Below are 16,235 nucleotides of genomic sequence, written 5' to 3'. Positions count from 1 at the left end.
CATCTGAGCTCCTCATATAGTTCTGCACAATAAGGTAAAATATGGTGACACGTTGGTAACAACGAATCTCATGATTCTTGCACGTGTCTTATGCACATTTTGTCATGTGACACGCAAGAACAAGTGAAATTAATTATCAAGAGTTTGCCAGATTATTGAGGTTTGGTGTTGTAGAGCACACATTTAGGACCTAACAACTGACAATTATTTGAAACAATGAGTATGTTTACATACACAGAATAAGCGGATAACTATCAAAAATCTGCTTATTATAGAAAATTGTTTTCATGCGTTTACATGCAAATCAATAAACCGGCTATGCAGTCAACTGCGTTTACATGGGACTTGGAGAATTATCAGTTTTCTCGCAGGCAGTGACGCCACCACCTATAATACATAATAGTCGATCAAAAAATCGCTCTTAAGTTGTACTGTTTTATCTCTTCTCGTGTCTACAGCACCTGCAAATGTAACATGAGCTTCTATTTTCACAGTTTCTCTGCCAACTGCTTTAGTCGAGCGGAGACTTTTATGCGTTACTTTGCGCTTACTTCCGCGTGTGACGTTTATCTTTTATACGCGGAGACATGCGCACATGGACAAAACCGTGAGAAAGCCGGTAAAGGTGTTTACATGCCACGCGAAATCGGCGTAATGAGCAAAAAACTACCTGTGCCTATCGGTTTTTGCTTACGCTGTTTATGGGCTTTCCCCGATAAAGGAAAACCGTTTTACGCGTTTACATGACCCCACACGTTATCAGTTTATTAAGCATAATCGGCGTAAGACTGTGCATGTAAACGCACTCCAAACATACAAATACTGTAAGCGACCATGTTGCAAGCTACTAGCTAATGCCCCATTTACACGAAGAATAGACACATATATTTCCCTGCGGTTTGGCCTCTCATTTACACAAAAACCCTGTTTTCATCACAGAAAACGATTATTTCTAAAGCCTTCGGCCAAAGCGGAGATTTCTGATATGTTGCCATGTCAACGTCACATTATGTGCCAGAAAATGCCTGAAGTCATGTGATCGCGGTTTTGAAAGGAACAGGAAGTCGCTCGTGTTATTCGATGGTGTTGATTCTGAGGATTTTGATTGGCTTGTAATGTTTAAATGTGGACTTAAGCTAGATTTGGTTTCTTTGTACAGTACATTTTCTAAACTGTCTAAATACCCATAAAGGAATGAAATAGCATACCTTTTACTTTGAAGTGAAGCTTAGTTCAAGTGTTTTACCGGGGGTCAAGAAGAGGATCATCACTTGAGACTGTAAATCATCTGTAGTTGAAAACGGACAATCAAGATAGCTTTGTTGGTATATGCTCTACTTACAAATAAGACTTATGGATTCTCTTAGAATGACAGAGAGGGTTTTCTGGATAAAGTGCCGGATTAGTCAAGATGTAAAATGCTGCTCAGCTCAAAATGTGATGTCTGCATTCCCTTCGGTCATTGTGCATTTAGGCATTCATAGCCTTTATGTTCCTATTTTATGATGCTGCTTCCACTCTGTTTGTTTTTACTCACCAAAATGCCTCAACCCCTCTTTCTCACAGGGGTGATTTGCATTCCAAATTATTTTTATATTTTATGCACAAGACTTTGAAGATCAAAAGCAGAATGCTCTTTGGTACCTGCTGGTAGAGTCACTGGGGTTTGCTGTACAGGCTGTTTTACCATGGTAGAGTGAATACAGACTGTACCAGTACTCTGAAGGGCAATAGGGAATGACAACAGGGGCAAACAGGTGACATAACGGCTTGATTTGTGGCCAAGACACATGAGCCAACGGAGCAAAATATATTGATATTCGACTATATTTGGTTTCCACTTCATGCTCACTTACTGTGTTTGGTCCCAGCAGAGTGACGAATGCATCTCGAGCCCCACAGGTCAGCAATCCTATGGACCTCTCCGTGTTAACCTACACAACAGTCACGCAAGCACAATGCACAAGGGAAACCAGAGAGTCAGCTCAGCAGAAAGATGTTTTTGTCAATATTGGCACATTCAGCAGTCCCCCAAACTGAGGGACACAAATCGGCTACAGTGCCAGAATATATTTATTTGCTAAATGTTATGCACAACATATCTCAGTATAGACAGCAGGAGTCTGACATTTTGGTTCGATTCACCCAGGGATGAATGCTTTCTGAATCAACGAATTTCATGGTCATAACAATGAAGAAAATGAGGGGGGGGCTTCTCTTTTGATTGTGCCTTTACATATCTCGCTTATCTTTTTCAATGCATTTTTTATAAGCCAGATGTTAGGTAATTGTAGAGGTAAAAGTTTAATCCTTTTAAAGATGAAAAAAGCGAGACCTTTATCTGCTTAGGATACGTGGTATCACCCATGTCATCCACTAGAAGATGAATGACTCCAACGAGGGTGATTTATTGGTCAGGAGCCATTTCTTTGCTTTTTAGATTTGAGTTCACAAAGCTGAGAGCTGCTTATTCAGTCATTTATTCAAACACCTTGCTGAAATGATTTTTCCCCTCTTGTTCTGATTGGTTTGGTGCTTGACCAATACTGTAGCTGCACTTTTTCAGCATCAATTAGTTTTCTGGTTCATTCTGGGCTTCTTGCTTAATCTGTATTTTTAATCTTCTTGGCCTTTTAAATATTTTAAGTTAAATATATGCAGGGTTGAGTGACCCATTCTTTACGAATAAAAATTTTCATAAACCTTTTCAGGTTTCAAGGGCTGCACATGTACATCACTGTAGATCATATTTCAAATGCCCTATTTTAAATGTAACATTTGACCCTGCACCTCCAAATTTAAATGAAAACTGACCTGGTCCAAACTTATTATATCAAAAATGTATAGTCTGTGATCCAGTTTCCCATTATAAGCCAATTTTCAATGTCACATATATAGCCTGTCTTTGGTTCTTACTTTGCCTACTTCTACACACACACATCTGTGCAATAGTTGCGAAAAGCTTTGAAGTAGTTGCATCTCCATGCCAAAAGAGACAGAGAGAAACAACAACAAGAAACTATACCGCAAACAAAGCCAGAATAAAATCTCCAGTGCTCGCTTAGATCTCTTAGATCCTGCTCTCCCTTCTTCTCTTCTCAGCGGGCTCCCCGCACGCCGTCTCTCTGCCTTCAAATATGCTGCTGGCCCTTTAAATCCTCTCCGTTGTAATTCCTAGAGCGAGCAGCTGGCCATAAAAAAGAGGGGGAAAGAAAGAGAAAGCACATACTCTCTTCAAAACACACAACCAGACACACATGCTTTCTCTCTCGCACCTATTCTCACTGGCATCTGAGGGGTGGACACTGGTGGATTTTTCAGCCTGAACAAGTAAGGAAGACGGCAAAAGAAGTTTCCTCAGACAGGTTCGGATCACTCTCCAAGACAATGCGTTACTGTCGAGTTTCCCCAGCTCTTCTTTGGATTTGGTAATTCTGTAGACTATAAGTTCTTCAGACGGTCTGAGAGAGACGGACTGAGCAAGAGAATGCTCCCTCAGGTCATAAGGATTTTATATGTATTGTCCTTTTTCTTTTTCCAAGGAGGATTTATCAGGTAAGACATGCAGAGGTTTTTATAGTGTGTTTGTTCACTTTCTTGATTTGGAATGAATTGAAATGTTTTATAAGAGTATTTCAATATTTTGCTTCGAGAACTGGGAGAGATTTTAAGTGATTATAAGATATTCTGAAACATTCTGAAAAACAAATCTGCTTTTGTTGTATGCTGAAATGAATCTTTGGTGGTACTGATGGGACCCAGCAAAAATCTTTTGTTGGGTACCCAAAAAACGTGTTTTGTGTAAACATCTCAACTAAGTGTTTTTTTCACATACTTTATATTTGAGAGAGTTAACCTGTTTTTAATAGGTTTTACCAACATTTTAGGGGTCAGATAATACCCTATTTTAGGGAACATTTTTGAATTTATTAGATTTTTTGTGTCATTGCTGCATTTACTAATTAAATAAAATAAAAAATTTTCAGAAAACATGCACACATATAACTAAGAAAAAGTCGTTTTGCATTCTTTTAAATAAAATAAAAAAGTTTTCAGTCGAAAGTGACTTGCACAAATGTCTAATTGTATGTAAGTATGATGTAAAACAACAGACATTAGGTTGTGGCTGAAAGACAAAAGTTTGATCCCATGTGTTACTCAGATAAAATGAGAAAAATGTATGATATTGCTGATATCCTGGAGTGTGTTGGAAACCACTGAACAATATCCAACAGCACAAAGCTCATTAGCTCACAGCGAGGGTTGCGTCTCAATATTTTATTTATACAAGTAAAAAAGAATGATTTTTAAAAAAAATATAATATATACAGAGTGCGCCAGCGTTGTTTTAATCATATGCATGATAGCTAATTCGCATAAGAAAAATCAACATGCCACGATTAAATGGATTAACAGTTCAAATTGTCTTAATTATCTCTGTCTCTCTCTTTGGTTTCCCCCTCGCTCCCTAAATGGAAAAAGCTAAAAGTTTTGTTTGCCCCATTGCATGCAGGTGTGACTGAAATTTGCATAATCCAAGAGCCTGGGTCTACCGATGAGCAGCCGTAAGCAATGACGGGAACTCCATTGAGAAATCGGCAAAGAGCTAGAGGAAAGTGAGGGAGAAAAGAAGATTGAGTGAAGTCATTCTATATGAGATTACAGGAAAAGCCCTGGGAGGATGTCAGGGGATTGCAGATGATGCAAAAGATGGCAAAAGTAGTGAAGGTGTGAGATGGACAGGTTGTGTGAGACAGTGAATGGCAGGGGAATATGTTTAGCATACAGCACGTTACATGCAACATGCACAAACGAGAGCAGAGATGTTGGCTCCTGCAGGTATGATTCCAGCCACAGGGATGGTTTGAAGGGCCTGTGGTGTGATTTGCGGGAGGGTGTTGACATCCCTTAGCAGTGTCAGCCTGCAGACACTGTGTGGGCGACTTGGAGTGGATGAAACATGGAGGCAGAGATGAGCGTTGTTTGGGCTGAGCTGTCGGAGGTGAGGGAGAGAGAACGGCTGTGAAAGGAGACCTACAGTATGTATGAATCCAGCAGGTTGCTGATTAGCAGATAGACATGTCTACAGCTCTGGTAGGACAGACAAGAACATTAGAGATTCACTGAATCACTCCCACCGAGCAACAAGACTACAGACAGCGGCAGGGTTTTATTAAACATACACTGCAAGGCAAACAGTGGCACTGTGGATACTGTGAGAACATCTGTGAGGTTTCCGGGGAGCAGGTGATTGAATCTGCTTTCAAAGACACCTTTCATTTAATGATGAAAGTTTTGAACCATAACCTCAGGGGAAACAAGAAAAAAATTAAAACTGCAAGCAGTGATGGAAGGGCCCTCGCACACATGACACCGCCACGCCGTGGCATAAGAATTAAAGGGAACAGTAGTAAATAGGCATTTAAGCATGTAAACATAGGTGAACCATTTAAAAGTGTATGAGAGTATGAGTGACTACATGTAAATATTGGCACGTAGATGTGTTCAGTCCAGGACTCTTATTGATCATGTAAAATGTAGGGCAGATCTGACTTTGAATAATCAGTGTAAAACATGTTACTTCTTGTTGCCAGCAGGTGGCGCTATGGCCATAAGTGACTATTGGCATGTAGATGTGTTCAGTCCAGGACTCTTGTCAATTATGTAAAGTTTGGGACAGATCAGACATTGCATAATCATTGTAAACATGTCACTTCCTGTTGCCAGCTGGTGGCGCTATAACTATAAGTGACTATTGACATGAAGATGTGTTCAGTTCAGGACTCTTATTAATCATATGAAGTTAGGGAAAGATCGGACATTGCATAATCAGTGTAAACATGTCACTTCCTGTTGCCAGCTGGTGGCGCTATGACCATAAGTGACTATTGACATGTAGATGTGTTAAGTCCAGGACTCTTATTAATCATATGAAGTTAGGGAAAGATCGGACATTGCATAATCAGTGTAAACATGTCACTTCCTGTTGCCAGCTGGTGGCGCTATAACCATAAGTGACTATTGACATGTAGATGTGTTCAAGTCCAGGACTCTTATTAATCATGTGAAGTTTGGGACAGATCGGACATTGCATAATCAGTGTAAACATGTCACTTCCTGTTGCCAGCTGGTGGCGCTATAACCATAAGTGACTATTGACATGTAGATGTGTTCAGGTCATGACTCTTAGCAATCATGTGAAGTTTGGGACAGATCGGACACTGTATGCCTGAGTTCCAGCAACCTGTTTCATAGCGAAACATCCAACTTTGTCGGGCCAGAACCGACACAAATTTTAATATAGAATCAAATCCTTCGCAATTTAGCATCACAAAGGCCTTAAGATGAGACTCGCCAAATATGATGATGATCCGACGAAAACTGTAGGAGGAGTTAGTTAAAGTATGACTGCTGGAAATGAGAAAAACTGAGCCAAAATCTGAGAAATAATTCAAAATAGCTGACTTCCTGTTTGGTGTAGGGCGTTGCTCCAAGAGACTTTTTTGTAGGGCTTGTAATAATACATGAGCATACCGAAATTCGTACATATAAGTTAAACACAGTCCAAGGGCTGCTGCATTGAATATTTGAAAGTGGCGCTAAAACATGTTCCTTCAGGTTGCCAGCTGGTGGCGCTATGGCTATAAATGAAAATTGTTATGTAGATGTGTTCAGGTCAGGACTCTTAGCAATCATGTGAAATTTGGGACTGATCAGACATTGTATGCATGAGTTCCAGCAACTTCCTGTTTCATCGGAAAACATCAAAATTTGTCGGGCCAGAACCGACACAAATTTTTACGTAGAGTCAAATCCTTCGCAATTTAGCATCACAAAGGCCTTAAGATGACACTCACCAAATATGAAGATGATCCGACAAAAACTGTAGGAGGAGTTAGTTAAAGTATGACGCCTGGAAATGACAAAAACTGCGCCCAAATCACAAAAATAACTCAGAATAGCTGACTTCCTGTTTGGTTTACGGCTTCGCTCCAAGAGACTTTTTTGTAGGTCTTGTCATGCTACAGAAGCGTACCAAATTTCGTAATTGTACGTTAAACACAGTCCGAGGGCTGCTTCGTTGAAAATTTGTAGGTGGCGCTATAGAGCCGTTTTCCCACGCCTAATTCCAAAGCCTACACCACATGTAAATTTTCATCACTCTTGACATCCGTGCAAAATTTCATGAGTTTTTGAGTATGTTTAGGCCCTCTAAAGTCCCGCTGAAGTCGGAGAAAAATAATAATAATAATAACTCCTTGAAGAACAATAGGGTCCTCACACCCCGGTGTGCTCGGGCCCTAATTACCTCAGGACAAAAGACTAACATGGTTTGAAAGAGCTAGTGCTTTGAAATAAAGTCGTATGTCAAAGCACAGACAGTGGGATTTGTATGATAATATAAATGTCTGCCCGCTGCACTGTTGAGATGGAGCTTGTATAGCTACTCTGTGTCTCTAATTAATAATAAAGAAGTATATAACCTGTTTTCATCTCACAGCTACATGAATTCAAGTTGAGAGCATTCCCATACTAAAGCAGAGCGTGTGCCAAATTTGACCCCATTACCACACGAGCACAACTCCTAGCTGGGAATACTGAAATACAGAGGCCAGATTTGAGTGCACAAATACGTATCAGAAGAAATTTTATGTTCCACATTTCTGTCAAAACCAAAACTATTTTACATTTAGCATCTGTTGTACAGTCTGTCCTTGCTGTATAAATAATTAAAACATTTATTCTTCTTTTAATATTTTTGGAATGTCGATTAAAGGAATAGTTCACCTAAATAAAATAAAAATTCCCTCCAAATTTACTCTAGGATGCCATCCCAGTAGTATATGACTTTCTTTATTCAGTTGAACACAATTTATTTATTTTAAAATACTGTCTGGTTATCTTCTCAACATGGCAAAGCTCCGAAAAGAACATACTATACATTCATTATTGAAGTAAGGTGATATTTTTCGGCACAAGACACCAATCTAACCAATTAGATTTTACATTATTAATGACTTGTGATGGGGAAGAGACCACCTATGCGAGTCGGTGTCAAGAGTCTTTGAAGGGTCAAGACCGAGTCCGTTGGATTTCAAATACAGTCGATTCCGAGTCAAGAGCGAGTCTTGTGTGAGTCGAGACTGAGTCCTTTAGGAGTCGGGATCGGGTCAAGACCAAGACCATAAAAACATGTCAGTTTTCATACATGATTTAATATCACCCCAGTTAATAATCAACAGTTAGGCCTACAGACTAAGCTAGATTGGGAATTGTTTAGAGGAGCAGTGTGTTAACGTCTTAATAGGGATTATGCTTTTACTATCATTAAAAAAATCTCTGCCACATGCATCATCTTCTATTTTTCTAGAGATAAATAAACGGCTCTGATGGCAGTATCTTTAATGTCATTTTCAAATAATGCCTGTCAACATTGAATTTTATTATTATTGTTATGTCTTGTGTGTTTTTTATATGAACATTAAAAAAATGTGTTGGTCTCAAGGACTTGGTCTGAAATTACGAGTCCTTCTCCTCCCACTGTGGTCCGAGACCAAGTCTTTGAAGGAACAAGTCCGAGACGAGTCCGAGAAAGCAGAAATCGGTTTTGAGACCAGTACTACATCACTATTAATGACATTTGAGCTTGTCATGCTAATTTATGTTGTATGTCTATATTAAGTATTTTTCACTAAATATGCTAAAAAAAAATTTTCCCTCACAAATGTATTGTTTTGCTTCAGGAGACATATATTAACCCACTGGAGTCATTTGGATTACTTAAATGATGGGTGTTTTTTGGAGCTACCCAATCTACCTTATTTAACAATGCCTCCACCTCACCTCTAAATATTTGCCTTCTACTAAATATTTGATGTCTACCATAGCAATAATATGCAGAATACAAACCAAGTAAGACACATTTGACCCAGGGATGCAACAAATCTGTAGGATAACCTGATACCGGCTGATACTAGATCAGCATTAAACAAGAAGCCAGCAGATTTGTTTCCAAACACAAACCATTGTCTTATGATTGTGCTACTTGACTTTTAACCTAGCCAAGATGATTTTGTGCCTGAGCGCATAGCCTGTAGCTAAATAAATTTTCTTCCACTGCCAGCTTTTATCCTGAACCACTGCAGGAAAAGAGCAACATGAAGTGTAACTAATGCGGTTGGGTCACAGCCCCTCATTTAAATGAAGGGCCCGTGGGATTCTGCTCGTGCTCGCAGTTCGGCAGATTGAAGCGCTACTGGAAAGGCCCTATTGGAGGTTGTTACAGTGAGCTAATACTTTCAGCACAATTAAATGCACATAAAGGAGTCTTTATGTTATTCACCAATGCAGAGACAGCCAAATAGATTAGTGTACTGAGAGAGAGAGAGAGAGAGAGAGAGAGAGAGAGAGAGAGAGAGAGAGAGAGAGAGAGAGAGAGAGAGAGAGAGAGAGAGAGAGAGAGAGAGAGAGAGAGAGAGAGACATGTCCATACTGATCATTTTATCACATCCAATAATAAGATTGATCCTGATTGGAAGCTGCAGATTTTATAACAATGCAGCTTTTACAAATCTTATCTTTCAGAAAAAATAAAGGAAACAATGGTCAAATTAAAAATAAAACACATTCAATTGCACAGCCATTGTGCATACACACAAATTAGAAAAGCAATCGAAGCAAACTCCACATCCCCAGATGCAACACAAGGTCAGACATTTTAGGGATGCTACTGTAGTAAACAAAAGGAACAACACCCACCCACTGTCTCCCTCTCTCTCTGTCCCTCTCTTTATTATCTTTCACTCCACTTTCCTGTTCACTAGCCTAGCTGTCACGCATGGCTAGTTAAGCAGTTTTAGGAGGTGGGTGGGGGGAGATGGAAGCTGAAGTGAGGATTACAACTGTGCTCCTCAGATAACACACCGTCGGGGGGAGAGGCGGCACCTTTTTCGGCAGCGTGAAATGAGAACACAAGCACACTGGAGCCGTGTAATTCCTCTGAATGCTGAATAAATTATTACCCTCGGTAAGGGCACCACTCGACTCTGGCCCACTATTGTAGGAACAAATTAAATTCAATAACGCTAATCACAGTTTTTCAGTAAATGCCCGACTAGCGCGCTGACCTCCAGACGAGCTGAGAAACTGGGTCGCACCGTCCCAGTGTTTGGTTTATTGATATTTCTGTGTCACGGCAGTTACGAGAGTGCCGATGCTAGCTGCCGGAGAAATGCTTTAAACATCTGTTGCCATGACGATTGTAGTTTATTGATCTATTTAGCTTATGGCCTTATCCATTATCTTGTAGGACAGGGATTGTTCCTAATGGAAATACAGGAACAGCTTAAGGCCACAAAAGTAGGGGTCAAGAGGGACCGTAAACCCCAATAGGTATAGTATCAGAAATTCCTTTAAAATCATTACTATGATGGACACACTGTCCTGATGATAGAAATGTTAATCAGGTTGTAAAGGGCTGATGCCACAAAGTCTGAGTATTATGTAGTTATGGTAAAATACCATGTCATTTAAAGGACAAAAAATAGAGATACAGCTATTACATTAGAGAAGTTATAGTATAATGTACAGCGAGCCTAGAAAACAAAAAATAAATGAAACTTTAATACTTTATATTTGCCTTCTACTACTAAAATCTATTTATAGAAATGCATCAAATATTTTACCTCAAAATATCCCAAAATGCAATACTCATTTTAAGCTGTGGAGGCTCCCAATATGTTTTGCGCACGGTGCAATCTGGGTTGATGATGTGTTATAGTAGTCACAAAATATTACAGTTTAGTATAGTAAATACTATGGTTTCTATACTATAACAGAGAAAAAACAGCATATTGTACAGTTTAGGTTCAGCTATGTATACATTGGTACTAATATATACCTTTGAGGTACTATGCACTAATATGCTATCTAATACCAGTAATTTACACACTTTGGTTGCAATATGCACCTCTGATGTACTACACACTTTGGTACTAATATACACACTTTGGTACCATGCACCTCTGATATAATAATATACACACTTTGGTACTAATATGCACCACTGATGTACTAAGACGCACACTTTGGTATTAGTATGCACCTCTGATGTACTAATTAACACATTTTGGTAGCAGTATGCACCTCTGATGTAATAATATACACACTTTGGTACTAATATGCAAACTTTGGTACCAGTATGCACATCTTATGTACTAATATGCACACTTTGGTACTAATATGCACACTTTGGTACTAATAAGCACACTTTGGTACCAGTATGCACCTCTGATGTAATAACATACACACTTTGGTACTAATATGCAAACTTTGGTACCAGTATGCACATCTTATGTACTAATATGCACACTTTGGTACCAGTATGCACCTCTGATGCACTAATATGCACACTTTGGTATTAGTATGCACCTCTTATGTACTAATATACACACTTTGGTACCATTATGCACCTCTGATGTACTAATATACACACTTTGGTACCAGTATCCACCATTGATTTACTAACATGCGCACTTTGGTATTAGTATGCACCTCTTATGTACTAATATACACACTTTGGTACCATTATGCACCTCTGATGTACTACAGTTTTTCTGAATTGCTAAAACACATTTTTTGAAACCATCACTCATTTTCTCAAAACCTTAAACACAAATCCCAATTTTAAACAAAATTCACAGAACCCCTGACTCTTCTAGCAAAATCAAACAATTGCTTCAAAACCATTTCACTTGTACTCAAAATCAAACTAAGCTTTCAAATCATACACACATAAGTCTATAATATAAAACACTACAAGCATCCATTAGACACTACCTTAAAAAATGGAAAACACAACATCCAGGAGATCCGCTTACAGAAAAAATATATAAACAACACACTTGACAAATACTGTTAAAAATCTCTATTACTGTAATCACAAGTTTAGATCAGTAAATATAGTGAATACTTTAATGTAAGTACTGCAAGTAATAGTAAGTTTTCAATATTACTGTAAGCAGCACTTGTATTTTGTAAAAAGTCAGCAATCCAACTGCAAATTTTGCCACTTGCATTGTCTCTGGTGTCCTTTTCTTCCTCATACTCTTCATCTGCCTCTCAGACTGTTTCCAATTCACACAATTGGTAAAAAATACCATTAGATAAAAGTGTGTAGAATTTTGAGTTGTTGTGTTTACTCGATGATAACGGTGTTTTAGTTGTGTTCAACTTTTGCCTGCCTGTGTTTAGCATTTATAAAACAAGTGCATTGCAGGGTGAAATGTGTGTTTTAGTGAGAAGTTTGTGTTTAGAATTTTGCAAAAAGAGTGCATGATTTGAAAAATGGGTTTAGGTCACTATGAATTTGGTTCAGAGATTGGGGTTTAGTGTTTTAGCAATTCAGAAAAACTGTAATATACACACTTTGGTACCAGTATCCACCATTGATTTACTAACATGCGCACTTTGGTATTAGTATGCACCTCTGATGAACCAATTTGCACACTATGGTACCAGTTTGCATCTCTGATGTACATATACACACTTTGGTACCAGTATCCACCATTGATTTACTAACATGCACATTTTGGTATTAGTATGCACCTCTGATGTACTAATTTGCACACTTTGGTACTAGTATGCACCTCTGGTGTACTTATGTACACACTTTGGTGATATACATACATTGGTACTAATATGCACCTGAGGTACTAATATGAATTCTTTAGTTGCAAAGGTTTTACAAGACAGTGTACACGTTTTACTATGAAAAGATAAATATTTTAAAAATTAGTAGTAGTTTGGGATCTTTGCAAGTTGTTACAATGGCTAAATTTCAGTAGGTTCTGAATCAAAACCATGTGTGACAGCTACCCCCAGTCACATCCATAAACATGACATTTAACCAGCTGACATAACTAGCATGGCTAACACCAGACCAGTCTCATAGAGAATGAGACATTGTCTGGGAACCATATTCTAATTTTCTCGTATTTGAGGCGTGGTTTAGGAATGCCCAGAGCCGTTTATTGGGCGCTGCAAAAGTCTATCAAATGCGTCTGTACGTAGCTCATAGCCAATCGTTTCAGTTATACCAGATGACGTATGTAGAGCAACACCAATTCAAACATAAACAACTTTTATCGGTACGTGTGCAAATAGCTAAAAGCTATGCAACTAAACCGGTACCTGTATATTGATATTGAAAAGCAACACGTCGTCATCGTCTTGCTGCCCCCTCCCCGTTCTTTGATTGGTTCCCTATTTCAGGGGCAAAAAGGTCCACAGTTTCCATGCTAGACTTGCAGCGTGAATAAATTTGAGCGCAAGGCAGCATGGGGAAACCCAGGCTATGACATAACAGAAACATTAAAATACTGAAAGCTTGTGTGTTTTACTCTATTCTATATGTAACCTACATGCCCATAGTTGTAGAGTACAGCCAAATTGTTCAATTAGGCATGCATGACCATGCAGGCTTGCTCTTTATCTATGTCTGCACAACCAGCTGCAAACCAATGCCCCATCCATTACTCAGCCGCTCCGCTATCAGCTCATCTTGTGGGTCTTCCCACACCGTTTTCTCTCCCTTTACCGTCTTTATTTTCACCTTCACTTGCTGTCTGAAAGGAAGGTTTCCAGCCACCAATCTTCCCAGACCAGAATAGATCAGACAATGTTTGCTCTGACTAATGGGACCATAGCCAGAGTCCTGGAGGTCAGAAAGAATATTTGCATCCACACAATAGAACAGTCCAGATAAATCTATTGTACGTATAATGTGTCGTTTTACCTTCTAGATTAGACACTATTTCCCCTGCTTGAAAACAGCATGCAAACACACAAAGCTATTAGCAGTTAAATCAGGGTATAGTCATCCGAGTCATGCAGCATGCTGGGTTTTGCTGTGAGACTGCTTCCCAAACACCCCTGTAAGGATTTTAGGTTTAAACGTTCTTATAGGGTGAGAGAAGTTTAGCTATTGTCTGGTTTTACAGTTATGCCCTGAATGTATTTAGTAAACCCCTGAAGGTTTTTCTATTGCCATGTCTTTCTCAAGTTCATGTCAGGTCATTTTTATCAAAATCAAAAGCTACAATTTTCTTTATAAAACAGGTGGTAAAGTTATCAAATCTGTCACATTGTTTATTCTAAAAAAAGTATTATCTCTTCTTAGGGGTGTGAATGTTCACATTGTTCACGTTTCGGTTCATATCACATTTTTTGTCACCAAAAAACATCTGTGCTTTCCCTTCAGAAGTACTTGAATTATTATTTCACAAGTAAAGTGCATTTTAAACTCTGTTTCTTACCAGATACGCATATTAAAACTCTGGTTTATGTTTAGACTTGTTTGTAACACAAAGCTTTCCATTTTACAGTCCAAAATGTAATCTGCTGTCACTTCAATTAACTTCCAGTTGCCATGGAGGTCGACCAGTACATATATGATTGGGGTGCTGTTTAAAGAGATTTAAACCACATCGTCGTCAGCGGAAGAGCTAGACAATTCTGGTAATGTCTAGTGCGTCTGCCTAGCCTAGAAATCTAGACGCACCCTAGCGGCCGCAAAATATATTTGCTGCCAGGGTTTAGTCTAGGCACTCACAATACACTTAACCGGTCCAAAAACCAAAATTTGGTCAGGCCAATCACATCGTGTGTAGCGTCTGTGGGGCGGGCTTAACATGATGATGACAGAGCTGCAACGGTTCCTACTTGAAAACAGAGAATGGCTGCTGCTGCTGGCGAACAGCTATCTTTTGAAGCGGCTTTGGCCGCGACTCTGGAGGACTTAGACTTATGTTTTTCTTTGAGAGAAGAGCAAATAAACCCTACTGAAGTCCTTTTTAAGCAAGAAAGATGTGTTTGGAGTTTTGCCGACTGGTTACGGTAACTACGTCACCTTCTTCGTTGCTCTGATCCGTCATAGCGCTATCCTATTGCGTGCAGAGGCATTTTGAGGGACAACCTTATATCCCGCCCCTTGCATTGAGCCGTTTGTGTGAAGAGTTGCCAGACCTTACATCTTGATGTAGGTCTGGCTAACCAGGCTAGCGTCTGCCAGTATTGTTATACAATATATGTGCCTGTCTGATTTAACATTGTGAAAAGTGGTTGTTTAAATGGATTCGGCGTTTTTTTCTTGGATTTGTTATGTGTAACATATTGTTGTCACTGCATGTGGAACTTGCACTGAGCAATATCAACAGTAACCATTTTGGGTAACAATTTACTTGAAGGGGTGTTCATAAGACTGACATGACACGTGCCATGAACATGAAGATTTTATTATGTCAGTTTCTTATGTATTGTGCACATACATAAAGTTGAGTATAATATTTTGACATGTCTGTTGCATTTTGTTAAGGTATTTAAAATTATTTGACAGTATTAACACTTAATGACATTTAAATGGCAGTTTAATGTAATGTTAACACATAAAGCTAGTTTCTTAAGTTTGATAATTATTCTGCTTTGTCATGTTTACGACAGATTTATGACAATTTATGATGTATTGGTTTATGTCAAGTTGTCATTACAAAAACAAAATGTAAACAATGTTATCTTTGCATTAAAAAATGACATAATTGAAGAAATGACACCTAACGACAATTGTCATTAATGTGCATAAAATCTTCTTCATGTTCATGACACGTGTCATGTCTTAATTATGAAGGTGTCATGTCAGTCTTATGAACACCCCCTAAAGTAAAGTGCTACCTGAACTAGTTCAATGATCTCCAACATGGTGCCCGCGGGCACCAAGATGCCTGCACTGAGTTGGTGAGTTGCCTGCCAAAAAACATTATAGCCCCCATTTTTTTAATTTATTTATAACATATTTTTATATCGGCTTGGCTTCTTTTATGTATGTTAACATTTTAAATACGGCTGGGTATTGGACATGATACAATGTATCATGATACGATACAATACTTTGCATGTTGCAATACATTGCAATACTTTTTCTTTTTTTTATCAAAAATGTAAAGTATAGAGCTACATTTCTGTACTTCCTTTGAAAGCTGCAGGTATTTGTACATTTTCTGCCATTTTCTCACTCCCGCTAACTGGCTGTATATGACAGACAACTGGACAGCGACAACTACAGCAGCGGCGGAGGTCGTTTGATGGGTTTAAAAAAAATATCGATAGTAGTTTATTTGTTTAAATCGATAGTATCGATTTAAACTAATTTAAAGTAGTCACTAGTTGTAACAGCACCAATC

General features: G+C 38.8%; 1 protein-coding gene across 2 annotated transcripts in view; it reads left to right on the top strand.

Moving 5' to 3' along the window:
* The first annotated feature begins 3,179 nt into the window (after positions 1-3,179).
* Positions 3,180-16,235, top strand: part of glra4a (glycine receptor, alpha 4a) — a 52,383-nt gene continuing 39,327 nt past the window's right edge. The window contains exon 1 of one of the 2 annotated variants that reach the window (XM_065273071.2): positions 3,180-3,555. In XM_065273071.2, the coding sequence (XP_065129143.1) occupies positions 3,488-3,555 (68 nt within the window). In that variant the 5' untranslated portion in view covers positions 3,180-3,487. The remainder of the gene's footprint in view (positions 3,556-16,235) is intronic. The other variant, XM_065273072.2, reaches the window with a different exon arrangement.

The sequence above is a fragment of the Paramisgurnus dabryanus genome, chromosome 16 (assembly GCF_030506205.2).
Source record: "Paramisgurnus dabryanus chromosome 16, PD_genome_1.1, whole genome shotgun sequence".
Taxonomy (NCBI): domain Eukaryota; kingdom Metazoa; phylum Chordata; class Actinopteri; order Cypriniformes; family Cobitidae; genus Paramisgurnus; species Paramisgurnus dabryanus.
Note: the sequence above shows the minus strand (reverse complement) of the source record. Positions and strands in the feature narration are given on the sequence as shown.